The 26,545-nt window shown below is 50.9% G+C and overlaps 1 protein-coding gene across 6 annotated transcripts in view; it reads left to right on the plus strand.

The window, feature by feature from the left end:
* The window catches only part of LOC144149500 (iris-like), a 72,614-nt gene that overhangs the window by 41,374 nt on the left and 4,695 nt on the right, over positions 1-26,545 (plus strand). For 2 of the 6 annotated variants that reach the window (XM_077681090.1, XM_077681091.1), the window contains one exon: positions 11,276-12,614. In XM_077681090.1, coding sequence (XP_077537216.1) covers positions 11,302-12,441 — 1,140 coding nt within the window. In that variant the 5' untranslated portion in view covers positions 11,276-11,301 and the 3' untranslated portion in view covers positions 12,442-12,614. Of the gene's footprint in view, positions 1-7,358; positions 7,519-7,575; positions 7,755-11,275; positions 12,615-17,325; positions 17,692-22,045; positions 22,200-23,758; positions 23,873-25,541; positions 25,747-26,545 lie in introns of those variants that run through there. The other 4 variants (XM_077681089.1, XM_077681094.1, XM_077681087.1 and 1 more) reach the window with 4 other exon arrangements.

A 26,545-nucleotide genomic window follows, 5' to 3' on the forward strand; every position in this document is an offset into this window, starting at 1 on the left:
AACACCGTAATCATGTCAGAACTTTTCGGGTTGAGATTGAGTTCGTTACGATATGGATGGTTGGATAGAAATTAGGTGCACAAAAAGCCGCCTTCGAGTAATGTGGACAACGTTATCTGCGCCGTAGCACAGATCTTATTGCATTGAATATTCACACGAACTTTGTGAGCCTCGCAAACATCCCCAAACCTCCTAGGACGTTTAGGATGGTGCAGAAAATGAATGCGTTGGGCACAGAAAAAAAAAAAAAAACAACGTTCATCTAACAACAACGAAAGAAAGAGAAAACACCCGTTTTATTTCCTGCTGTGCGACCCGCTGCTTGATGCGTAGCATTAGACTCTTAAGTCTTCATAAGAGCATCTCAGAAATAGTTAAGGGAAGCCTACGCATTTTGATTACTTATCGAGGAGCTCTGAGCGCTGAAACTCGCAAATACGCTAGATAGGACGAGGGCGAGTTACGTCTGAGCGATGCTCTCTGAAAGTCGTTCTCTATCTCCTCGTGTGTTGTAAAATTGTGCGGGACAAAGCTTGAAATTATTCAGAGCCGTCAGAATCTGGTTGAAAACACGATTTTTAAAGCACCAAAGCATCAAAGCGGGCGATTTCTAGCCAAGGCACTGCTGCCAGTCAGAACCGGACGACCGCGGCGCGGGTGTAGCAGCGCGGCGAATGTAGCAGACGACAGCGGAGCGGGTCCCTAAGCTGACGTCAGATCCAGGGGGCGCCACTCAAACATCTCACCGCCAATAGTGCCTGTAGGCACTATACTATAGTGCCTAGAATGTGCCTGTAGCCAGCTAGAGCCGTGGAGCCATATCCCCCATAGCCATGGGTATAGTGCCTGGAATACTATAGATCGGCGGAACTCCTTTCAGTTCGAAGGACATTTGAAAGTTCAAAGGCCATTTGACTCAAATGACCTTTCAAACGTTTGAGAACGTTTGACCCGACGAGGTCAAACGTTCTCACCTCGCAGAGTTTGGATGCTTCCTCGGATGTAAATTTGCTCGCTCGATGCGTTGCAGCCAGACGTTCAGTCTCTTGCTGCCATGCTCCCCAAAAGGCAAGGAAAACAGACCGTGTATAGCAGCCGGGGGCGTAGCACCACGATGGCATTCCTCGCGACGCACTGAGCACATCGAGCGATATCAAAAGGCTCGGTGGGGCTCTTGGAGTAGAAAGCCGAATAGCGCTTTCTGAAACGCAGTACAGATAACGGTGCCGGGAGTGTTCTCGCCTAATGCGGAAAAAAGGTGAAAAAGTTACGGCTGTTGTTGACAGAAGTATGACGGAAGAAAGAAGAGACTTTTCCACGGACTTTTCGAATCCAGCTGAATCGGTCGGTGGCGGAAACGGAACTACGCGGTGGTGAAAGCAGGCGTGGTCACTCCTCAAAGCGGCGCTTTCTTTCTTTCATAATGGCTGGGTAGCGGTACTTCAAAAAGAAAAAAAGACTGTGGATTACTTTTTCGATGCCCGAAGAAGAGAACAAAACCCAAAAAAAAAAAAAAAAACAAAAATACACTGGCCATGGCACGTAGTGAAGCCGATAAAGCTAACCCCGTTCTTGCCCGCACCCGTTCCCTCCTCAGAATCCTATTTTACGAACGATCGCCGACTTGCTCCTTTTTGACCTTCCTTTGTCCGCCCTCGCGCCTAGGCGCGAGGGCGGACAAAGACCACCGCCAAGACCACCTTGGCCAGGACGGGAGAAACAGTCCTGGCCAAGGTGGTCTTGGCGGTGGAGAGCGACGCGCCCGACGTCCCTTATTGCAGTGCAATAAACGTCGGAGTGGGCGATTGCCGTGTCTTGTGTGTGTTCCTTGCTGTTCACTGCCGGTACGCCAAGATGGCGGTCCGTAGCAGTGTTCAGCGGAGCTAGCTTTGCGCCCGATTCTCGAGGATCGAGCTAGGCCGCCGTAGAACCCTGGTCCCCACAACATGCGGCTCAGCATGTTCCACTGGTTTCGTCGGGTTATGTATATCCTCATATATATTCTCATTTTGGAGTTCTATGGGTGAGGGAGCTGGACGAGCGAGTGGCTGCACTGGTGGCCATGCGGCCCCGCTCGACCCCCGCTCCCTGGCTTCTTCTCGTCCCCCAGTCACTTCCCTGGGTCTACATCACGCTCCGCACGGCCGACAAGTTCCATGGTGAGCATGCGGGAAAGACACTGGGACAATCGTTTCCCGCACGTGCGAACTCGTGAAATGGGACGTAGAGAAGCATGTCACGTGGCTGACTCAGGCGACCCTTGCTTCCGAAAGGAGAGAAAGAGAAAGCTTTTGTCCATGAGGGACGTGGTTTAATCTGTAAGTGTATTTGGCACATGGACAAATGGCTACGCACGTGCGACGATACGAACTTTAATAGCGATGGCAAGGGTATATGCGTGAACGAGTGGGGCGACTGCACTGAGAAAGAAAGAAAGAAAGAATTTATTAACAAGAAAAAGGAAAGTAAGGTCCACCTGCAGGCGTAATTTGTCACACCCAGGGGTAGACACCAGAACGCCTGCTGGTGTGGGGAGGGGGAAGGGCACGGAGCAAGAATTATTGCGGAGACGCAACGGGGCTTATTCTGGTGGCGCGATAAAGTCACGGCGCGGGCACTAAGCGGGCACGGCACCAACGCGCCCTCTGTCGCGAGAAAACGCGCGGCGCGCTTTCCGAAAAGGCTCGCCGGTTCAAGGTCAGTCAGTGCATATCCGACTGCTGTCACGGGCGGACGACGCCGACGAATCCCTCACGCGACTGAACCTTCATTGGAGTAGGTTTGCGGCGGAAGAAATCTTCGCATTTCAAACATCGTTGTCGTTAGACGAAGGGGCTTTTATTCCTTTTTAGAACGCGAAACTTACAATTAAAAAAGCGTGGTTGAGAAGCTAGGTGAGACGAGTTCCAGTGAATCATGGTTCTTATCCTCTATGGCATTGGTTCATATTTAGAGAGAGAGAGAAAAGACTTTATTGAACGAAACCGGCGTGCAGGGTTACACCGGCTGCGCAGGGCTCGGTTTCACCCCTGTCGTAGACTTAGGTAAGAGTCCTAATGTCTTGGACGTAGACCTCGGAGACTTGGGCCCGGCTTAGCTCCGGCTACTTGGGTTCCTCCGTCCTTCCCACCGTCCCTGGCATCGCTGCCGGGAGGGGTAGGCGGATTGGAGATCCCCTTTCGCCTTTGCTTCGCCAGGGCGTCTTCGAGCCGCTGGATCGCCCGTCGCTGTTCTTGGAGTTCCACGGAACCCACGCACACGCGCACTTCCGGAGGGTATGTGTCCGTCGGGCACAGCACATTGTCCCCCCCCATCGCGCACAACACTGTTGCATCCCCACATTATATGGGCGAGCGTCGCTGTCTCCAGTTCACAGACGCTACACGTAGCACTCTCATAGAGTTCCGGGCACACGTGACGCGCAAGCGCCGGCGTGAGCACGGTCTCCGTTTGCAGTTGCCGGAACTTCGTTGCCTCGGCCCGGGATAATTCCCTATGCGGAGGTGGGAAAGTTCTTCTTTGGTCGCGGTGCCAGCGGAGCACCCCGCCGTAGTCGACGAGGGGCTCCACTTCTTCTTCTTCGTCTTCCTCACCGTCGTCGACGAGGTGTGGCGGACGATCGGCCGCGGCCCGGCACGTGGCGAGACCACGAGCCGCGGCATCCGCCTCCTCGTTGCGGTTGCAGATGTTGGGTGCCAGCTCCCTACCCGCGTGGGCCGGGAACCACTTGATGACGATACTCTTGGCGCGGTCCTGTCTCGCAGCCCGCGAAGCCTCCAGGGACTCCGCCAGTCGCGCCGTACCGCTCCACACCACGCCGCGCGCGAAGTTGCGCACCGCCGTCTTGGAATCGCTCAGCACCGTGCGGGTGCCCGGTAGGCCCGCGGCCGCGGCGATCGCCATCTCCTCCGCCTGGCCGGCCGTCCGAGCTCGCACGCTGCTCGCCGTGATCAGCTCCCCGGTGCTCGCCCGAATCGCCACCGTCACGTACGCGTCGCGTCTTCCCCGGCACCTCGCGGCGTCCACGAAGACTGCGCCGTCGTCGTTCTCGTACTGCCGGGCGAGCGCGAGAGCGCGTGCCGCCCTTCTTCCGCCGTCCCGCTCCGGGTCCGTGTTCTTGGGGAGCGGGTAGACCACTAGTCGTCTGACGAGGTCGTCCCGCAGGGGAACGAGCTCGTCCGTCGTCGATGTTGTCGTCGGCTCTTCGCCCGGAGGCAACAGGCCGGCTCTCGCCAGCAAGCGTCGGCCCACGGCAGTACTGCCCAGGCGCGCCAGCTGTGACGCTCGTTGTGCCTCGCTGATCTCCGAGAGTGTGTTGTGTACTCCCAGAGACAGCAAGGCCGTGGTCTTGGTTCCCTGCAGGAGCCCGAGGGCCCCCGCGTACGCCTTCCGGATGGCGGCGTCGATCTTCTGACGTTCCGCCTGCGTCCAGCGGTGGAAAGCCCCCGCGTAAGCTGCGTGACTGACCACGAAGGCCTGCAGCAAACGCAGGAGGCTATATTTAGACTGTCCCCGCCCTGCTTGTGCAACATGAAAAGCGCGTGCAAATCTGAGAAGCCCGCGAGAGGCGAGAGCGGCGCGAGTGAACCACTCGTGGCGAGAAGCGGCGTCAGCGGACGTCGTCTTCTCCGGGATTCCTTGTAGTGCTTTGTGTCAAGCGTGGCACGGCTTGTAACTAGGGCAGTATTTATTAATATGTGCTGCTGAAATGTCCAGCACTTCTGTTTATTGATTTTACAGACTGAAATCTGTCAACTTTTACAATATATTTTATGATATTAAGATTTTTGTGCGTCGCGTCCGTAGAAGAACATGTTAAGTACTGCAATTACAGCCACTAGATCAGATAATGGCAACGCGCTTGACGCGTCATCTGTTGTGCTGCTCCGCAAGCTGCATTTCCTCTTCGCCAGAGAGTGACGTTAGAGAGGTTTAGCATAGCGGCTAGCGGAGGCTCATGCTACGGTGGCGGGTTACCGGGACTAGGGTTGCCACCATGGTTGCCACCTTTCCCCGAAGAAAAAACCGGCAATTCAGATTGGGAAGAGGGGAGGGGGGGGGGGGGGGTGAGTAGAAGGTTGAATTTGTGTTGAAAAAAAGACACCACCTTTTTTTATTTACATGCAATGCCATTTCTTGTAGCTTTTCCCTACAGAGAAAGCAGCATGACGATTGCACTGAAGGCGATTGAGGTTTGGCTATTGCTCTGAATGTGCTGCACTGAAGAGTAACCGCACTTGCTGATTGAACCGGCGGCATTTCGTTGTGCTGATCCTCCCTTTGGTCCCCTTCCATCTCGGGAATCGATTGATTGATTGATTGTTTGTAGGGTTTAACGCGCCGACGCAACGCAGACGATGAGGCGCGCCGTAGTGGAGGGCTCCGGATTAATTTTGACCATCTGGGGATCTTTATCGTGCGCCGAAATCTCGTACACACGGGCGTTTTTGCTTTTCGCCTCCATCAGAAAAGCGGCCGCCGCGGCCGGGAATCGAACCCGCGACCTCGTGCTCAGCAGCGCAACGCCTTAGCCACCCATCTCGGGAATCGTGCTCGGCCGCGCACTTCCTCTGTTCGCGTTTCTTTGCACAGCTTGTCGACCCATATTGGTTGTCGTAGTACATGTATTTACGCTCACAAAAGGCCAAAAATAAATAACCGCAGCATGATGGCCAGAAAACCGGCCAGTGTAGGCCGGTTTTAGGTACAGACCGGCAACCGGCCCGCTGTCTAAAAAACCGGTAAGGCTTGTCCAAAACCGGTCAGGTGGCAACCCTAACCGGGACCCGACCGCGCATGCGCGCGCGGGGAGGGCGAGGAGGTTGCCCCTTAGTGGACAGAAGGCGCGGGCATGGCGAAGGCCGGCCGGCGGAACTAATCTCCCCACCGGAACGAATTTTCACCTTCCCAGTCGGGCCCCGCTACCCGCCGCCGTAGCGTTTAGACGGTACCCGGTAGCAGTCCGCCCGTTCCGTCGCATACGTAGCTAGCGTGTTGACCGGGACCCGTCTGGGCACTTGGGCATTCGTCACGGTATACGGATTATTTCCGCCGGCCTGCCTTCGCCATGTCCGCGCCTCCTCGCCCTTCCGCGCGCGCAGGCGCAGACCGGTCCCGGTAAACCAGGTAACAACGTAACGAACGGAACGGACGGACTGCTAAAACTTAACGCGCCGCCCGCCAGCGCTGTCCCAGCCCAGCGGATTCTCCTCGAATACTTCTTTCTGCGTGGGGAAGGGGATGTCAGAAAGGTGGATAGGAGAGGCAGAGGAGAAATAGACTACACGATAATAATAATGATAACACACACACACACACACACACACACACACACACACACACACACACACACACACACACACACACACACACACACACACACACGCGCACACACGCACACACACGCACACACACGCGCACATACACACGCACACACACACGCGCACACACACACGCACACGCACGCATACGCGCACACACACACACGCGCGCACACACACACACACGCACGCACACGCACACACGCGCGCACACACACGCACACACACGCGCGCACACACGCACGCACACGCACACACACACACACACACACACGCGCGCGCGCGCACACACACACGCACGCACCAAGGGAGTTAACAAAAGAAAAGTCATTCTGGCTCCGCCAACACTCTTTGGTGCTTAGGACACTCCTATTTTATTTAGAACGGTTGGCACGCCTTTGGAGTGCCTTGTCTCAGCACAGTGAGCCCACCCCAAAATACTTTTTATCCATCTTCGAGAAGCGCTGAAAACGAGAAAGGAAAGTCGTTATTGTTTGCTGACCATGCGCATGCGCGGCTGTTCGGGCGCGCCACTTTGGAGGCTAGTAGTGATGAGCCGAAATTGACCAGAGAAATGGTGTGACCTATTTAGGCACATGCGCTCGCCCGCCACCGAAGCAGCCGAAGCAGCCTTCGCTCGCCGTACAGTGTCTAGAGAACTTTAATGGACCTATTCTAGACAGTACACTCATTGCAGACAACCCGTTATCTTCGTAGGCCGCATAAACTTTCATATGAGTGTATGCTCTAACAAAGAACTATGTTATATGTCGCTTACGAACTAAAAAATACGTCAGAAACGCCAAAATCGACTCGACGAGTTTCGAGCGTTCCTGACCTAATGAGCAAGTATCATCTCAATTACTCGCGCGAGTACCGATGGTAAATCCCAGCTCACATCGACGCTAGTAGCTTTTCTCTATTATTATCCTACTTGTCTTAAACCGTGCTGTTTATCAGTCCACCTTCCGCTGTGTTACTGTCAGTATTCTTCTAGCCACCGTCAATTTGAAAATGTGCATGGCTGCGCTGAGTGCGCTCTTGAGTATGTTGTGGTTGTTACAGGCGCGTAGACGTGGAAGTTATTCGTCCATTGCTTTCGCGCATTTCATCCCCAGTTCCCTAGATTGTTCCCCAGTGCCGTACGCATTGCCGCCCCCGCTTTATCGGCGCACACACCTGGAGCACTCAACAGCAGGTGAGCAAGGCTGTGCATTACGACCGACCCTATTTCGCTTCGTGCAGTTTTCCTCTTTTCTAAATACTTGAGCCGTAGACTCTAGCCATTATTTTCTAATGTAGACTGACGTGTACACGTGTTGGTTCTGTACGGGCAGAGTTAGTACGTACATTACCTCGGGCCGGCCGTATTAGGTTGCCGGCTTGTGGGTTTCAGTCCGACGTCCCGCGCTCGTATCTGATATGCCTTATCTGGTAATATATATATATATATATATATATATATATATATATATATATATATATATATATATATATATATATATATATATATATATATATATATATATATATATATATATATATATATATATATATTCATTTTTGCAGTTTCTTGCGTGAACGGACACAGTTAAACTGATTTATATACCTTCCGTTGCCAGTGAGAATATTTACAGTGTCGTAGTTTGCCATTTTTAGGCGATGAAGAACGATTATATTGTTTATGCTGGTTGTTTTTCATTTGTCGCGTGTCATGTAGTGCCGTCCGCCCCTGCTTACGCACCTAAGACATCTGGGCTTATTTTCGTTTTATATCGCTCTCCTTTTGTGACACTTAAGTCGTTTCTACGCACTCCCGTGTGCACTGAGTACGCATCCCTTAATTAAAAATGAAATGCCAGTGACGTAGATTTCCCGTAACCGCATCGTTTATGCAAGCTCCTGTCTGACATACATCACAAACTTTTGTGGACGTTACAGTGCTGTCTCTATACAGTGCTATTAATGGGGTGTATACGTGCAATCGGTTGCCTTTGTTTTCGACTTTACGAGGAATTCGGAACGTCTCGCGCTCCTATATGATATGTCTTATCTGATAATCTTTTTTTTTGTCACTCTTGCAGTTGCGCGGTCCTCCCGCAACGCAGTCAATCGCTTTTACGGTTCTTTTTCGCGTTCATTGTGCACTTGTACAAGATTTCACAATGATAACGCCGAGGCGAACGCAACTTTTGAAGGATGCAGGCAGACGGAACAACGGCTCGGATGTCAAGTTTCAAGCCCATGGAAGCGTTAAAACGTTATAAAAGCCGGAGGAACCGTACATACACAGAGCGTTCTGGTTGCACAGTATTTTTTAGAGCGAAGCTGTTAGACTGTAGTTGGTCAAACAATTTCATGAAGTAAACAGAAACCCAGGCAGGTCCCAGCAGTTCTCGCTTAAGACGCTGAGTACATGCGTCAGAGCAACCAAGCATGCAGCACAGATCTCAGTATTCGCTTTAAAAAACCCACAAAATACGCATCGAAACCCCATTATAGATGATAAGGCGCCAGTGAACAATGGGAACCCCCTCCCACGATGTGTTCCTGCAAAGATTATGTTTGCAGATTATCTTTGAAGGCTAGGCAGGACTATACTCGGTTACAACTCAAGAACGGCACCACCTCATGTAGTGTATCACTCCGCCAAAGCGCCGGACCCGTGACGTCAGTGCGCGCGCGTTTTGAAAGGGGTTTGCTATGAATGCGTGATATCGTCTGCCTTGTCTCACGCAGTTTGTTCGTCGTCACTGGAGTCGTTTATAAGCATATTGAGTCCAAAAAATCACGGGAACGGCTCACGCCATGTTCAAAATATTCCCAGTAACGCCCTACTTGCGCCGCGCGGAGAAACATCCGGCTACGGTGATAAGGCACAGCGGCAACTTCCGGTGCCGTTCTTAACTTGTCACCGAGTATAGTGTCACTAAATAGAGAGTTCTTGCCCAAGACGCCGAGCGCATGCATCAAACTAGGCAGCTGGACCCAGCATTTGCCACCGAAGATGCCGAGCGCAAGTGACAAACCCACCGAGACGACGAGAAGCATCGAATACCCTCCCCCATCAGCATTTGTAGTTGTTTGCAGTAGCCTCGCTTGATATGAACTGTCGCAGGGCGGGATGGCGACCGTTTTTATTTCCGAGGATGTAAATTTATGAGCATTTATTGATTTTCTGCTGTTTTTTTCGCGTAGTTTATAATTCGCGTAAATCGAACGAAATCAATGTAATACGCGGAAGATAGTACCGTCGATTCGCAGGCGTACGTGTGTTGCCGAATCGTGGGAAGTTTCTCGTATTATGAAAACCATTACCGGTAAGGAGGGGAATTCAGATTTAGCATGTGAACTAGGGAAAACATTCTTGGTGCGAACATATATAGTACCACGTAGTATATATTGTATATTGTAATATTTGGTGTATTTCCCATACACTGTATTACTCGGTATACTGATGTTTGGTGAAGGTCTCAACGCGTACCCTTTATGTGCGGCGGAGGCAGGACAAGGAGGCAAGCGCGCTCAAAAAACCTTCTGTATTTCGTATCAAGTGGTGTGGCACGACATATTTTCAAGCGAATCAAAAGGACAACTGGAGAAGGAAAAAAATGGCCTCGTATCGCTGCAAAGGTGTCGTCGAAAGTGTTCTTCCGCCACCGCGGCCATTTAATGAAGTTTGCTCAACTGGATTCAATTTTCCCGCGTGCACACTGCTTGCGCGCCATCTGCTGGGACCTTTTATTCGAATTACTCCTGTGACAGCTCTAGACGCCAAGCTTTTCAGCGCTCCTTTTTATCTTGACTTCTTATACGCCATCTTTACGCGCTCTTACCGACCATTAGCCATGTACATATATGGTCTCACCCGGAATTGGCAGATATCCGAGACAAACACTAGCCTTGGCGGGTACGAAGCGTTAACGAATGGATCTACCCAAAGAACCAAGTGGAAGATACGCTGTGGGCCTTCACCAAAGAGAGACACTTCGTTGGAAGGACCAAAACGTGCAAATCGGCACTACCTTTCCTTCGTTTCCCCACCGCTTTCTCTCGTCGGTCATACCGCCGTCCTTATGAAATTCATTCATTCATTCATTCATTCATTCATTCATTCATTCATTCATTCATGTGCTCTAACCTGTCCCACGCCTACTTTTCTTTAAAAAAAAACGGTGGTAGGTTTCGGCTCATATATGTTTATTATCTTCATTTTGCAAACAAATCTTGACATGTACGCCACCAGTTTTAGTAGTTTCAGAAGATCTTTCCTTCTTGATCAAGAGTACTGTCAACTTTTTGCCGGGTGGCTAAATCGATTGACAGACAGACAGATAAGCAGACACACAGCCCAAAATTTTCGCGCGAAGGTGGCCCAAGAAAGACCATGTCTTAAAAAAAAAAAGCAAGGCAAAATAAGTAACCAAGTGCGGCTCTTTATTGACACACTGAACAATACGGGTTGCCTACGGGGCTGTCAGTTGAAAACATACGCGGCGGATCTTCATTAAAATTGTTTGTTTACTGGTTCTTCTCGTTATTAATTCTCACTGGTCTGACACAGCAAGGACCTCCGGCGGGCTACAACGAATATCTTTGAGTAACAAAATTGGTGTTCGGACTTTTGCCTGCTAGCGACGTTGCGGCGTCTGAATGCATATGTATACTCCAAGCATTGCCACAACTTCTGAAAAGAAGAAAATATGATGATGTAAAAGTCCCGCGAACATTGACATATGATTGAAATATGTCGTATAGGTGTAGTTTTTTGGGCGTCAAAAGCTGTTTACGTGAACGAACTTTCTTTAAAAATCATCACGTAATGGGAGATCACGTGATCCTACCGGTGCCTCAGCGCTCAGTGGGCTTAAATGTTAATGTCATTATGATAATTTCGGAGACACCCACATTTCCGCAGATAGGTGCTTACTTTCGCCTTTTGTGTCACATTGCAGGGAATCTGTCCAGAGGAGCAGGTACAATGGCCACCATATCGACCGAGCTGTCCAACGCCCTGCTGGCATTCAGCTTTGACGTCTACAAGCAGCTCCTCGCCGAGAACAGTGGAAGCGCCAAAAACGTCGTCGTCTCACCGTTCAGCATTGCAACAGCGCTGTCGATGACACTGGCCGGAGCGCGGGGGCGAACTGCCCACGAGATCACCCGCCTCCTGCATACTGCAGAGTTCACGAGAGTCGACGGCCAATTCTGGGAATTCCTGACCAAGGTCTCGAGCTTCGCTCCAGACGTGACGCTCGAACTCGCCAACCGACTGTACGTCGAGGAAACGTACAGCATTCTCGAAGAGTACATCGCTTCGTTGAAGAAGTTCTACGGTAGCAGCGTTGCGCCACTAAGCTTCAAGACAGCGCCAGAAACGGCGAGGTTGGCGGTCAACGACTGGGTGGAGGGAGCTACGAAGTCGAAGATCAAAGACCTCCTTCCGAGCGGTGCGGTGAACTGCGACACCGCGCTCGTCTTAGTCAACGCCATCTACTTCAAGGGCCTGTGGAACGATCAGTTCAATCCGAGGTTTACTTCTCAGAGTCAGTTCCACACGTCGAAGAACAGCGTCAAGAATGTCGACATGATGTTCAGAGAGGGGAGGTATCGCGTTAATGAGGACCCCGATGGCTTAAAGGCCAGTGCCATTGAGATTCCCTATAAGGGCGGCAAGACGTCCATGGTCATACTGCTGCCCGACGACGTGGAAGAGCTTGCAGAACTGGAGGCTTCGCTGACCCCAGGGAAGATCGCGGACTTCCTTAAGGGGTTGGGTTCTAGGGTCGTTGAATTACGCCTACCGCGGTTCAAGGTCGAGCTGGAGACGAACTTGAAGGAGACGTTGCAGAGCATGGGTCTTGAGAGTCTATTCTCAGAGAGCGCGGACCTCTCTGGTATTGACGGAAAGGGGGAGCTGACGGTGACGGCTGCCGTACACAAGGCATTCGTGGAGGTCAACGAGGAAGGAACCGAAGCGGCGGCCGCATCTGCCATGGTGGCGACGAACAGGTGCGCCAGGTTCGTGGTTTCATTCACCGTCGACCGGCCATTCGTGTTCTTGATCCGAAGCCACGACCCAAACATTGTTCTGTTTATTGGTTCTGTGCGTGACATTTAATGGAGCCAGCATGCATCTCACTTTCCCCTTGGAGTGTATGTCACCTTAAGACTGACGGCGTATAAGTATGTTGCAGCTTTGGCGGTTGGTATGAAGTGAAGGATGGGGCTGTATGGTTATGGAGGACAATGTTTTTCGTTTGAATTTTTGAATAAATGTATTTGCAAAAGGAAGGCGCTATGGCTCATGACTGGGGAAATGGAGCTGGGGAAATGGGGTGGTTCATAGTTCTTTGTCGGGAGAGGCGCACTGCACACACGGCCCGCCCCGCACACGTGTCACGTTCTGTTCAACTTCGCAAGTCCCGTAGCTGAAGAGAATTCCCGAAGGGACATTGTAGTAGAACGGGTGTCTATTTTTGACTTGTTCCGTTGTTGTAGCGGATTGTTTAATGGTAGGGGCTTGAAGTGAGCCTCGTCTTATATGAGCACAGAGCATTCCCAGACACGACGGTGGGTGCTGGAGTGGGTGGCATGACGCAGAGGGCAGGAATGCGGGGGCCGTGGAGGCTGCGGTCGGGGCGTCGAATTTCGTGTTTCCGAAGCGACAATACCCGGACCAGTGGTCCAGGATGTCGGGAACGAGACACATCTGCACGGGTCTTGTGCAGGAGAGTCTGCAGACGTCGGCTGGCACATCAATGGTATGAGAGGACCGCGGCTTCAAAAGTGAGGCCCTGCTGTAATTGCTTCCGCTCCTTTTTTTCTAGTACGACTTTCCACGACGTCGTTTTGAGCAGTCAATTCCGGTTGCCGGGAAGCGGCCGTAGCTTTTTTTAGCTTCTGAATGGCTGAACTCCGCCCATGAGAGGTAGAAGTTGTGGCGTGTTGGGACACGGCGTCACATGAACGAGCCGGCGGGCGTGTCTAGACAGATTTTTGAAATTGCAGTGTTACTCGTGCGTTACATCTAAGGTTCATTTCAGGTGGAGGGGGAACATTCGAGGCATACACCGATGGTGATCACGGAGCTTTTTGTGCTTCGGTACGTGATCGCTCACATTACTTTATTTTAAAAGAACGATAATGTGTGTGTGCGCGCGCGCGCGCGTGTGTGTGTGTGTGTGTGTGTGTGTGTGTGTGTGTGTGTGTGTGTGTGCGTGTGTGTGTGTGTGTGCGTGCGTGTGTGCGTGTGCGTGTGTGTGTGTGTGGGTGGGTGGTCCGGGTCGGGGCTGTGATCCGAGGCCTCCCACCTCTCCTCAGAAGGGATTTCGGGGAAAGAGTCCTGGAGGCATGCCCAGATGATGTGTGCCAGGTTGGCATGGGCGCTACATAAGAGGCACGCCGAGGTTGGGTAAAGGCTAGGGTGTATATGCGCCATAATGACCGGATTGGGGAAGATTCCCGTGTAGAGCTGGCGCCAGACGTGACTTTGCTCTAATGTGGGAGATTTAGCTGCCTGAGGGTAGATTCCGCGTGACAGAAGGTAAAAGGTAGTAATGTCGTGGTAATCGATAAGACGCTCCGGCGCGGACCGGGCTCGGCCCAGCCCGGATAGTAGTCCTCGGGCTAGGTCATGGGCCGTCTTGTTTCCCTCGAGCTCAAATACGGGGGGTCCAGATGACCTGTACAGAGGATTTCGGGGGGTTCCTGAGTAAAATTTTGAGCGCCGTTGGATATATGCGTAAAGCGGCAAAATTTTGGAGAGCGGTTTCAGAATCTGTAATTATTGTTGCGGGGGTAGGGTTGAGTGAAAGGGCCAGCGCTATCGCTGCCTCTTCCGTCGGTTCTGGGATGGGCGTCCGGGCTGTGATGGAATCAAGAGAGCTGGCTTTGGGGTAATTGCAAACAGCGATTGCGGTGAGCGCCTCGTGGTCGAAGGACATTGTATATCGTATGGACGTGGAATGGTGCGAACCACAGGTGGCACCGGTGGCAGCGACCGAACGTCACTGTGTCTGTGTGTGTGTGTGTGTGTGTGTGTGTGTGTGTGTGTGTGTGTGTGTGTGTGTGTGTGTGTGTGTGTGTGTGTGTGTGTGTGTGTGTGTGTGTGTGCGTGTGTGTGTGTGTGTGTGTGTGCGTGTGTGTGTGTGTGTGTGTGTGTGTGTGTGTGTGTGTGTGTGTGTGTGTGTGTGTGCAGGTACGCCTGGTCAAGAGCGTGGAAGAGGTCGCCAAAGGGCACCGGCCTACGTTCACCACAAGCTCGCCCACTTATAACCCAAGGAGAAGACGTCCTGGAGGGGTGGACGCCCAGCCCTTACCCGCCGCCAACATAAGGACTTCAATTCTGATTGGCCATTTCCTCAGCCAATGTATTTCTCTCTCTCTCTCTCTCTCTCTCAGGCGGATCGTTTTTACAAAGACCTCCTCCTATCGTCTTCCCGCACTGCTGTTTCCCTTTCCTGGCGCGTGACCCACGGCTCAGGCTCCTCAGCTCGCGCAACTTCATCTTTTTTGGACCAACTATTCTCTGTACACCTCTCTTCTAAGAAAGCCGCCCATTTTTGTGCTCAGTAAAAGTTGTAGCGACGCCATCATCATCTTCTTCAACCGCGCCATCATCACTATCGACCGGATCGTGCTCAGAACACGCTGGCACCTGTCTGGAGCGGCACCTCGTTCTACGCTCCTCGTCCTTGTTATGGTACAAGCCGTCGCAACCTTAATAAATGTGGGCTCGGCCACACTGTACGTCGTCGGCCGTCTACAACGTTTTCCAATCGAATCTAAAGGCATTCAGTGAGCGAGGCTCAGTTCCCATAACTCGCGGTAATTCGACTCTAGTGGCACTTTAGCTACTCGGAGGCACATTTTATTGGCCTATCTGCCGCAGAGCAAACGGTCACATGCGTGCTCAGCTTCGTTAATGATCTTCAAAAAGCTCTCTTCCAAATAGCCTCGGAAACCGCCTGCACTCAAGGAGTACGGGCTGCCGTCCGAGTGGGGGGAGTCGTCTCTGGGACCTGTCATTCCCTGCCCTGATGACGACGACGACGGCGACGATGATGATGCTAACTTCATTTGGTGCAAAGCTGTGGGAAAGGAGGAAGGGGAAGTAGGAGTCTTCTGGAATTTCTCCCCCTGAGAGCCCTTGTGCTCGAGCGGCATCTTCGATCTTGCTGTGTTTTGGGATGCGACCTGAGCAAGGTGTCCCACTGCTCCGCATACTTATGGTTAAACTCGCTCGTGCAGTCGGTAGTTTTAAATCACCCTAAATTGTTCATCATCATCATCATCATCATCATCATCATCATCATCATCATCATCATAATCATCATCATAATCATCATCATCACTATCATCATACCGTCATCATCATCATCATTGTCATCATCATCACCATCACTGCACGGGTACGCGCGTTCCACGACCGCGTGCACCAGCCTAAACAACCATCGGCACTCCGTAACTGCTATCGACGGCAATAGGCAGCTCCTCGGGCGCAGTCGCTGTCGCCTCGCTTCCAGTGTTCTTCGGGAGCAAGGCGTTGGTGCTCCGGGAGTCCAGGCTCCACCGCAGCATGTCGAGCGAATCAAACGATAGCAAGGGCGAGGTAGAGCACCGGCCCCTGTATCCGGGCTACGTGACGCCCACCGACCCCAACCAGCCGGCCGCTGAGGTCGGCATCAAGGACAGCGAGGAGGAGCCCAGGTCAGTGTGAGTTACGTACCAACCAGCCGCGAGGTCAGCGGTGCACGCTGCCATAACTGGTCCGTTTTATCGTAAAATGTCGTGAACACGTGGTGTAGACCCGCCACGGTGGCTCAGTGGCCAAGGCGTTGAGCTGCTGAGCGCAAGGACATGGCGCGTTGGACCCCGGCGGCTGTGGCTGCAGTTCTGATTGAGGCGAAAAGCAAAAACGCCCGTTTGTCTAGATTTCGACGCACATTCAAGATCCCCAGGTGGTCGGAATTAATCCGGAGCCCAGGGCGTGCCTTCTATCCCAGGTGTAGCTTCGGGGCATTAAACCCACAATCAATCAATCAATCAATCAATCAATCAATCAATCAATCAATCAATCAATCAATCAATCAATCAATCAATCAATCAATCCCACCAAAAATATTTAGTATACAAACTAATTGAACGCGTACAGAACTTGGCTTTGCGTTTTATTTTTTCCAACTACTCCCGCTTTACTAGCGTTTCCGATACACGAAAACGGGCAGACCTCCGAACTCTCTCAGACGGCAGAATGATATCTAGATTAAAGTTCCTTTATCTTTTGTTCCACGATCATTATATAAAATACCCCGAACTAACTACCTCCAAGCTCCCTTCAGGCATTCTTTGCGCACAAATCATTATAAGACTATCAGGCAACCTCATAGCAACATAAACACACATAAGTGCCCTATTTCCGTCAGCCATCGGACTGTGGAACAGATTACCGGCGTACGCCGTCAACAGCACATCTGTAGAGTGTTTTCTAAGCCATAAATGATCAAGCATTTTAACACGTGATAACAGAAAAAAATTGCATATTTAATGTTTATATAACTTCTTTTTGTGAACTAAACGTTTACACTGTATAGCATGCTTCTGTCCATGTGTATTCTATATTGTTCTTGTTTCTTGCCTTTTGAATACCTATGTTATCCTTACGATGAAAACTTGAATTCATTGTAACCACTTTGCATGGGCCCTGAAGGGTCTGCAGTATGTTGAAATAAATAAATAAATAATCAATCAATCAATCAATCAATCAATCAATCAATCAATCAATCAATCAATCAATCAATCAATCAATCAATCAATCAATCAATCAATCAATCAATCAACAGCATCTAGTCTACATTAGAACATGAATGCGCATGCCTACATGCTTGAAGACCATACCAAGCATGCCTTCAACCACCACAGAGCCCACTCCCAGCCCACCAGCCCTTTGACCAATGGGCCTGGAGCCTTCCAACAAAAGTATTCCCCCCTCTTATACTTGCAGAAGGGCACTGAGGCGGCGGAGCCTGCAAGTGGCGCCCGACTACATGCACAGCTGCCTGCACTTCGCTGTCGACCTCCTGGAGAGCCTGCGCCGCAATTCCGGTGCCACCGGGAATGTGCTGTTCTCCCCCTTCGTGCTGTCGAGCACGCTGATGGCGCTGTACAACGGCGCCCGCGGCCGCACCGCCGACCAGATAGCGCGCGCCATGCACCTGGGCCTCGACAGCTGCTCGGTGGCCTCTTCCCTGCCCCTCTGGTACGCCGGCCTGTTCCCCTCGTGGCCCGACAGCCACAAGCGGAAGTTCGAGATCAGCCACGACCAGTGCCTCGTCCACGACAAGAGCATCCGGATCGCCCACGGCTACAAGTACGGGATTATAATGAAAACATTTATAGAGCGGAGCGGAAGGTGTTATGGCTGAACCCCCGTGGGAGGACTCCTTATTCGAGGGATCCTTGCACTCTATAGCTGCCAGGTGTTCCTAGGCGACCCAGCTCCTCTGGTCTTCAAGGCTCGATCTGGCCCGCAGGCTATTCCACCGATCTGGGGTTGGCAGTGAGGAGGAGGGGATGGCTGGTGTTTTCTCATTTTTACACCATATGGTTAAGGTGCATGGTGTATAGAGAAACGGCAGTATTGGAGGTATTGAGTGGGACAGAGCTTATGAAGTAGTACGTATACGGCGCCCGTTAAGTGGAATGGGTCCCAGAGATTTTGACGTTTAGGATTTGTCTACGAACAAGCAAGAAATGGCAGCGTGAGTGGTGATTAAAGAAAGCCTAGAGTGCAGCTCAAGTCATGGTATTGTAATATATGCAACCGTAAAGCTGGGCAGACGTAACTCCATACGTTTGATGCTACGATGATCGTGTTGTCACCGCAAAGTTAGCCGAGGACTACGTCATCGCTCTAATCATGCCAACAGGAACATGTATGTCCTCGAATGGTCCCTTTACGTCGCTTCATACATCGCCTACATTGATTGCGTCGTAGTCCTAAGAATGACACGGCAGCTATGTCGTCGCCATATCGTCAGCACGCGTACAACAGTTAGTAGCGGCGCGAACACCGAAACAAGGTGACAAGAACGCGACACCCCATACAAAAAATTGCCTCCATCTCCCCGCGAGGGAACCCTGGTGTGATACGGCGCATCTGGGGGTTCAATAGACCTTTCCGGAAAGTTGCGCGCGCCCCCAAACGGCGGCCGCAAAGCAGCCTGGGAACTGTGAGCGCCGCAGCAGCCGCCGCCACTGCCGCACGGGCCGCTCTTCATGTAGCTCTGCCGTGCCAAACCGTGCCGTGCGCGACAGCGCCTGTGGAGGCGGCATTTTTTGACGGTGCAGCTTCGGCGGTTAACATTGTGTGATGCATGCAGAACATCTGCTATCCTGGACAGCTGTTTTATTAACTGACTTCTTTTTCAAACTTCAGCATTCTTACCACAGCCCGCATTTCTTCAACAAACTGCTGCATTTTGGGGAGTTGCAGTGTGTATCCCATCGATTCATGCTACACTACGTCTGTATTTGTTTCAAGTACTGTTGCTTAGGCCCTAAGAGCTGACAAGTCTTATCGTCTAATCCTGAGCTCTTTTTCTGTTTTCGGCTGTGTGTAAATATGGAAATAGAGATGTTTATTTCAGTAGAAAAAAAGACGAGGCAGCTGATATGGTATCATTGCAATAAAAGACACGTACACTTTTATTCCGTTAGCAAAACTAACCAATACCGACTAAAAGGTAAAACTTTTCAGAGGGCGCTAAGAGAGAGAGAGAAGTGATTGGATGGAAGAAAGGAAAGGAAAGTGCACTGGGGATATTATTGAGCTCAGTAGGGAGCTCAAAAACACGCATAGTTGACATTTTGCTTACTTATCGATTGAGAAGTGGTTTATATAAGAAGTTGTTCAGGTAGCAACAAATTTTCCATCTGGTTTGGCTTGTCAGCCATCGCATTTGGTAAATCATACCACATGTAGTATTCTGAAGCTCTTCACTTCTAGAATAACTCGCTCAACGTGTCTCCTCAGGTTGGCGATCTGCCGTGTGCGTGTTTGCTCCGCTACTGTCAGTTGACGCCGACCATTTTACATGGGGGTATTTAACGCCAGGTTCACGGAGCTCATCTTTGATCAAGAATCCTGGGTCAGCTATGGCGAGCTGCCTCCTTTGTTTTCACACAGGAAGCACACCGCACCTTAAAAGTGGGAAATAATTCCACAATGAGCGACCGAAAAGAAATAGTGCTGAAATGCTGAACTCACAACAGCAGAAACCCCGTTCCTCCAATGCCACAGGAAATGGGCTGCAGGCAGTCGCTGTCGTTGGAGAAACCTCATCGTTGTCTGCTGGAGCGAAAGCATTGCTTTATCGCCTTGTTACGCCCTTTGTGCTAAAATTCATTACAAAACGGGCCTTGATCACTCTGAGCTGACAGGAGTATCTCGACAGTGCTGCATATCACTAGTTCGTCTTGGATTCCTGGAAGCGGTACAGGCGCTTAGTAGGGCGGCGTTCCGTTCCTTTCGCGGCAGCTAGGAAACAAAAAAACATAAAAACCATAATTTACGTTATAATGCTGGGCTTAGCTGTCTTTACCAGAGGGCACCTCTCGCTGAAGACCCGGTGTGGAAAAACGGTCGCATACGGTCCATGTAACATTTGCGTCTGCTCGCATTGAAATGGGCTCCACATATCCTGTGATGCTCGGACGGCTCCCACAAAGCGAATCGGCCATCACGACACTGGCCATTTATCCAGCGAACACATTAATCCTATTTAATTTTGTTGTCCTTCGGAAACTTGTGCAATGAAACATGCCGGTCTCATAGCGTATTGTTGTCTCAACCGAGCACACAGCACGTTTGTCCGCCTCCTGCAGCTTCCTTGGCGCCATATCGTCAGTATAGCGTAAACTACAATCGCCAAGGCAGGTCGTAAACGAGTGTAGCTTTATACACGCGGAAATGCATCACGAATAACGTGTGCACACGATATGGGCTCCTTCGTTTTCCTACTCGGCTCCCCGCGGGCTGCCGGAAGCAAGAGCTGGTTATTTGTATTTTTCTCGGGGAGCTCAAGTGTCATATGTGTTTTCTATTTCCTCGCGTTGAGGAATTTCTCTTTTTCCGCGGGCCGCCAGAAGCGCGAAGACGCTTTTCAACTGTCAGCAGCTGGTTCCACTCTCCAAGCTAGCAGACGACGGTGCTAGCAGACGACAAAAGGTTCTCATGCGGTGTAGGCAGTTTCAGAAGGATGCGGAGTTTATTTCTTATTTTGGGTTATATGGTATAAAGATGTTTTCATTGATGCGGAACAGAACTTTGAAAGCACAGCATTTCATTCTATTTAAACTTTGTGCTTTGACGGGCTCGCTCCGCGCACGCTGCGCGCGGCGCGACCACCCCGTCGCCGCTCGCACCGCGCGCGCACGCAGTTCCCATGACGCCTTGCGCGGGCCCGCCAGGGGAAGGAGCGGCGCTGCAGTTTCTGGAAAGGTCTATTGGCGTTTCCATTGGGTTGAAGGAGAGGAGACCGCGGAGGAGAGTCGCGCATGCGCGCACATGCGCAACGGAGCAGCTGTTAACGCAGCGAAGCGCGCGCCAACCAAGGAGAACCGCCAGCTGTCGTTATGCTAATGCGCCGGAGTGAGAGTGTTGCACACAGCTGTGGGAGAGGCGAACGGAGGAGGGCTGCGGATGGACGCCACCGCCGCCGCCGACGACGCAGGAGGGACATGCCTCAGAGCAAGAGATGCGCCGCATCTAAAATATCGTATGGTCAGCTATAGAAAGTCACTTTTGGGGTTTGTTTTTTCTATTTGGCACAGTCAGCTACAGCCTTTTCTATGACTGCCTTTAGTTATATTTATTGACACCTTTATGAGCGCCTTTAGCCTCTTATACGTGGTAGTATCAGTGGTACTCTATAAAAATAGTTACCACTTTCTATAGTTTGCTACATTTTTGCGGCATGCCATTTATTACTCTTTAACCAACAGACCATAGCCCAGCAATGAAAACTCATGGATCTCTAGAGCTTCTCTTGAGGCAATTTCTCGGTTGTGTGCATACCTACATTCTTTAATACATGTAGCGTTAACACCTAAGCTATAAAGGCAATCTGACAAGGGGTGAATGCCAACCCCTCGGCAAAGCTTTGAGGCAGCTGATTGCTGCATGAACAGTCAATGGTGACACATACAGCGCGAAATGGTTCTATGCGCGCCCTGTTCGTCACCATTTCTTTGCACAATTGTTCTCCAAATGTGTTATAGTAGGGTTGCACACGGTGTCATCCGGTAGGGGCGCTCCGGCTGCACTACCAGAGACCATTTAAGTCGGCGTTTTCGTAAAGCTGCAGCGGAGCGATCTTGTCGGGCATAGCGACCGTTTGGGACATTTGGTGCCAGGAGCTTCGGCAGCTACCAAGCCTTTTTACGCGCTTTGGCATGCAATATGCGGCTCAGTGTATATGCCCGTGACCTGCGTGTAACAGAAAAGCGTCGGTACTTGCATTAGTTGCAGTGTGCTCCTGTCCTTCTGCTCTCATCTCTCTGTGGTGTGAGTCGTTCGCGCAGATTACTCACATGGTTAACATGCACAAACTCACCCTCTAAACGACACAGTTATGCCCCACGCCTAGAGCTCCAAGGCAAGAGAGCGGCGGACGGCAAGACGCGTGCATGTCTGTCGTCAGCTACCACGTATTTTCGCGCAGGCACTGGCTGAGCCAGTGGTGCCGAGTGGAGCACGAGGACTTCGCCAACGACCCAACGGACGGCGTGGTGTTCCCAACACGCATGACCACCTGGATCGGGGCGCTCACTTCGTTCTCGTGCAAGGCGGCTGAGGAACCCGCCTTCTGGTCAGAGGTAACTGCGCAATGTGAAGAATTCGAGAGTGTTTTTTTGCGGGGAAAACGTTAAAGTGCTGACGAGATTACGAGGGCGTCAGCAGTGACTGTAGGGTGTGGGCAACAAAGAACAGTGGAAGATCCTTGATGGATCTTCAAGAATATGGGTGATCACCTCGTACCGCTCTCTCGCGAACTCGGCCGGATGTCCACGTTTTGTTCCGGCTTCAGAGGCCATAGTACGGCGTTTCTCGCCCGCTCGTCGCACACCGTGCCAACCCCGCTCTGCATTCTAACCGTCTCAAAGATCACTTTTTTTTGCTTGCTTTAGCAGCGGTGTTGGCTGCCTGTTGATTCAGAATCGACATATCGCCGACGTCGTTCATTCCTTCTCTCTTGGCGCCCCGTAGTACTAAGTTTTACAACACGTACAGGCGGCGACGGGAGTCGTGGAACCCGTAGAGACGGCGTACGACAGGCGAATCGGCGCAGGCAGGTAGTGAGCTACGCTCCGCAGCTACGCACTCTTGCGTTTTCCTTTCTGTCACTACTTGGGAAAGATCGACGGCGAGCAACTTTGCCGACGTACCCAATCTATGCCCACGAAATAAAAAAAAAAAAGGTGGGGTAGCGCGAAGCATTGCGCAATGCACCATTGTGGGAGCTCGAGGGAACAGATCAGAGGAAGTTCCCTTTATAAAACACTGTAACGTGCAAACTAGATCAGCGTAAAGGCACTGTGGAACTGCTTGATCATGTCTTCCACTTGGAGGTGCTTTTTTTCTGGGAACGAAGAAAATGTAGAACGGAGAAAATGGAGAAAATACGGCTCATTTACACCTAATTGAACGCCGTATTGCTTGAATAGATCGCGACCGGTCGTGGAATAGATACTGCAGTCTGAATGTAATTGCTGAATCAGTACAGCAAAGCAGCGTTCACCGTTAGACACCCATTCGAAGCTGCAGTATGGTATACGCGTTTAGCGGGTGTGATTAAGCTGAGACAATAACGGGGTATTCGCGATAAACGAGCTTACAGCCACTGCACCACCCACTCTAAAATCACAGCAGCAATGCAGCAAATACCTAACAAGAATTCCTATCGTAATACAAAAAACCTTGTTGCGACAACAGAGGTCCTGTTATTACGACAAAGCCATCTGTTGTTACGACACACATTTCCGTCGTAACGACAAAGTTAATGTTCTCAGCGACTAACTTTCCTGTATAGTCGCAACGCAACTGCCATTTACGCTACTGTTCACAATGGGCAATAACATTCAAACCATGTGCAACTGCTGATGGAACATCAGGGCCACGACAAGACAGCAAGTCGGCCCTTCGGAGCATCAAAATAAAAACAGGAAAACGGCACACGACGAGAGAAGATCATAATCACGACACGACAGTAATATGACAAGACGACAGTACGACACACGAAAATACGACTGACTGCGGAAATTTTTCTTGTAATTTTCGACCGGACAGGTTCGTAGTTTTTTCAGTACTGCTGGTGTCACCACTACGTATAGCTTGTTTCGTGGCGCAAAGTATGCGGCAATGCGCCCACGTGCAGGTGGATCGTACCACGTCCCTGTTCCTGCTGAGCTTGCTGTTCATCAAGGGCAAGTGGCGCGACCAGTTTCATGTCACGCGCGGCGTCTTTCATGAGACGCACAAGAAGTCCAAGGTACGCCCACCCACTCGATGAAACCGTGGTACGGCGCACTGGTCTCGGTACCATACCCGGCAACTGTGGACGCGATGTGTTCCCTCTCAGAAATGCACGATATTTTGCATACTGCAAGCGAACTAGTTAGAAACATTTTGAGTTTGTGTAAGTAGTGTGGAAGGTTGCTGCTCATAGATAAACACAGGATGACATCTTGCGTTTGTCTGGCACCTATAGTAGAGGCTGCTTTTAAAGACGTACGTGGTACTAAACACAATTGCCAATCTTCCGTATTTAATACCAGCCGCGCAGGAAAGCTTTTGCAAAACATTACAACGGTGCAACGTGCTTCGCACTGCAAATGAGGTGTCTGATAAGCGAGCCTCTTGCTAGATAGGTACAGGCAGGACAAATAAAACGAGAACCAGAAAATATGAACAGAAGACACAAATAGTTCTATTTCGCTTCGTGCCAGCGAAATGGTCGCGTGGGCTTATTACAGTAACAAACATTGAAAACGTGCCTTTCCAAAAATACCGCTAGATAGCCATTATTTTATTTCTACTATATATCTCTTTTTAAAGCGAAGCTTTAGTGTCCTTACTGATGCCGTTGTACGCTAATACTTCCAGCAGAAAAGCCACCTTTCTCCGACGATGAGGACGAATGATAGTGGATGAAGTGAAACAAACAAAAAAAAAAAAACCTTCCGTGGCCGGAATCGAATCTGAGTCAGTCGCGTTATGAAGCCGCGGCATCTATCCGATTGCTGCACTTCGACTCAGAGCAGCCAAATACCCAAAGAATCCGTCACGAGAAGAATGGTGTTGCACTGCGTGCCGCAAGGCTGTTAGCCACAAGAACCATTTTGAGGTTGAGGACGTATGAGGCCTAACTTCACATTTTGGGGTTTAACACCACAAGCTGGCACCCACCCAAAAATTGCTTACTTAACGCCAAACAGCAGGTACACCTCAAACCCAAACATTAGACCGGAGTGCACACCCGAGAGTGGCGCTGTTGGTGTTATAGAACAGTGGTGCGTATACCTCCAGAGTAGCACATTACTCTGTGTGTGGGATTGGCCAACCAAAAAAATCCATCACGAGAAAGCTTCGCGTTCAACCATCGTTATCGTTACGCCGAGGGTTTCGTGATTTTTTTATTTTTACGTGTTCTGGTTCACATTTTTGTGTTCTCATTTCATTTGTCCATGACTGTACAAGCCTGGCACTAATGGTTTGATGCAAAACGCTAAATGAACGTGTTTGTGTGCCGCGCACCGCCTCTAAACAGTCACAGAACATGCCATACCACCCAAAGTTACGAAAACAAATGTGTACAATTGAGCTAAGAGAACATTCTACAAGAGAAAAACTTCAAGCACTGCTAGTTCTTGAACACAGACCATTCAGTCCAATAACGCGATTTTACCCATAGGCTTCTGAGGCCCCCTCTCTTTTATGGACACTACTGAGGCCGAACAGCGGAGTTGTTTTAGTAAGGGCTCAAAATAATATATGGAGTATTCCGAGGAAATCACTATAGACGGCGCTGGTTGCTTACAAGAGGTGTCCGACAAGTAGCACGTCTCATCTCAGTGCTCGTCCCGACTTTTGGTTGCCGCTACTGCGCTTTGATGAGAGACACCAGTGGAGGCAAGATGGAAGGTAATGGGCGCATGCAGGTGGTGCGCATGATGAGCCACACGGGCCACTTCCGCACCAGCGAGAACGCGGCGCTGGGCGTCCGGGTGCTGGAGCTGCCGTACCGCGAGAGCAAGAAGAGCATGGTCATCCTGCTGCCGGACGAGTCGCAGAGCCTGCGAGACCTCGAGAGGAAGCTCACCCCGCAGCACATCGTGCAGTGCCTCGACGCGCTCGCCGACAACGGTGAGGGCACGGCCGACACCGCGGCAGTGCGAGGCATAGGCCTAAAGGGCACGGGTTAAATGCGATAGCAATTTCTGACCTCAAAGGAAGATGTGACGGGAAGTAGCATCGTCCTGGTCGATATCTTATGACGCGGCACATGGGGAAGGAAGGAAGAGATCCAAGTACTGTTACATTTGCGAAGGCGTCTCCGTCATGTAGTGGGGGCGTGGTGAACGAGCGGCGAGCAGAAGAGCTGCCCCGGTGTCGGCGACAAAGAGCCGAGAACAAAAGCTCATCTGGTTTACTGCATGGCGAGGGATGAACAGCGACGATACAAGAACAGCGCCCTCGCGGGTTACAGCATGAATCGGGCATAGAAATGCTCCTTCCGGCACAGAGATGCTCCTTACCACCTCACGGATTTGTTACATAGACGTCGCAAACACATGGGCTTTACTGGGTGTGGCAATTGGGAATGAAAAAAATTGCGTTAAATCCAAGAATTCGTTACATAGAGGTTCGTAATTATATCCAGGTGCTGGTCATATTGCGTCTCTCTTGCCCGTGTCACCCGTGTTTCTTCACTATAGCGTGGAGTTTGAAATTTTCAGATATTTCTTGCGTTTTTTCGGTTAAGAACATCTTTCGTGACCGGAATAGGGCTGAGTGGCTTCCCGAAGGCTAGTTTTATTTTTTTTTTTTTTCAAATTGAACAATGTTGTATTTTGCCTTTATGGTCTCTTTGAAAACCTTGCTACTTGATTTGGGCCTATCCCTTTTCAGGATGACCCGTAATGCTGGGGCATGTATGCGTGCA

The sequence above is a fragment of the Haemaphysalis longicornis genome, unplaced genomic scaffold (assembly GCF_048455015.1).
Source record: "Haemaphysalis longicornis isolate Haplotype H1 unplaced genomic scaffold, Haemaphysalis longicornis Haplotype H1 scaffold_8, whole genome shotgun sequence".
Classification (NCBI taxonomy): Eukaryota; Metazoa; Arthropoda; class Arachnida; order Ixodida; family Ixodidae; genus Haemaphysalis; species Haemaphysalis longicornis.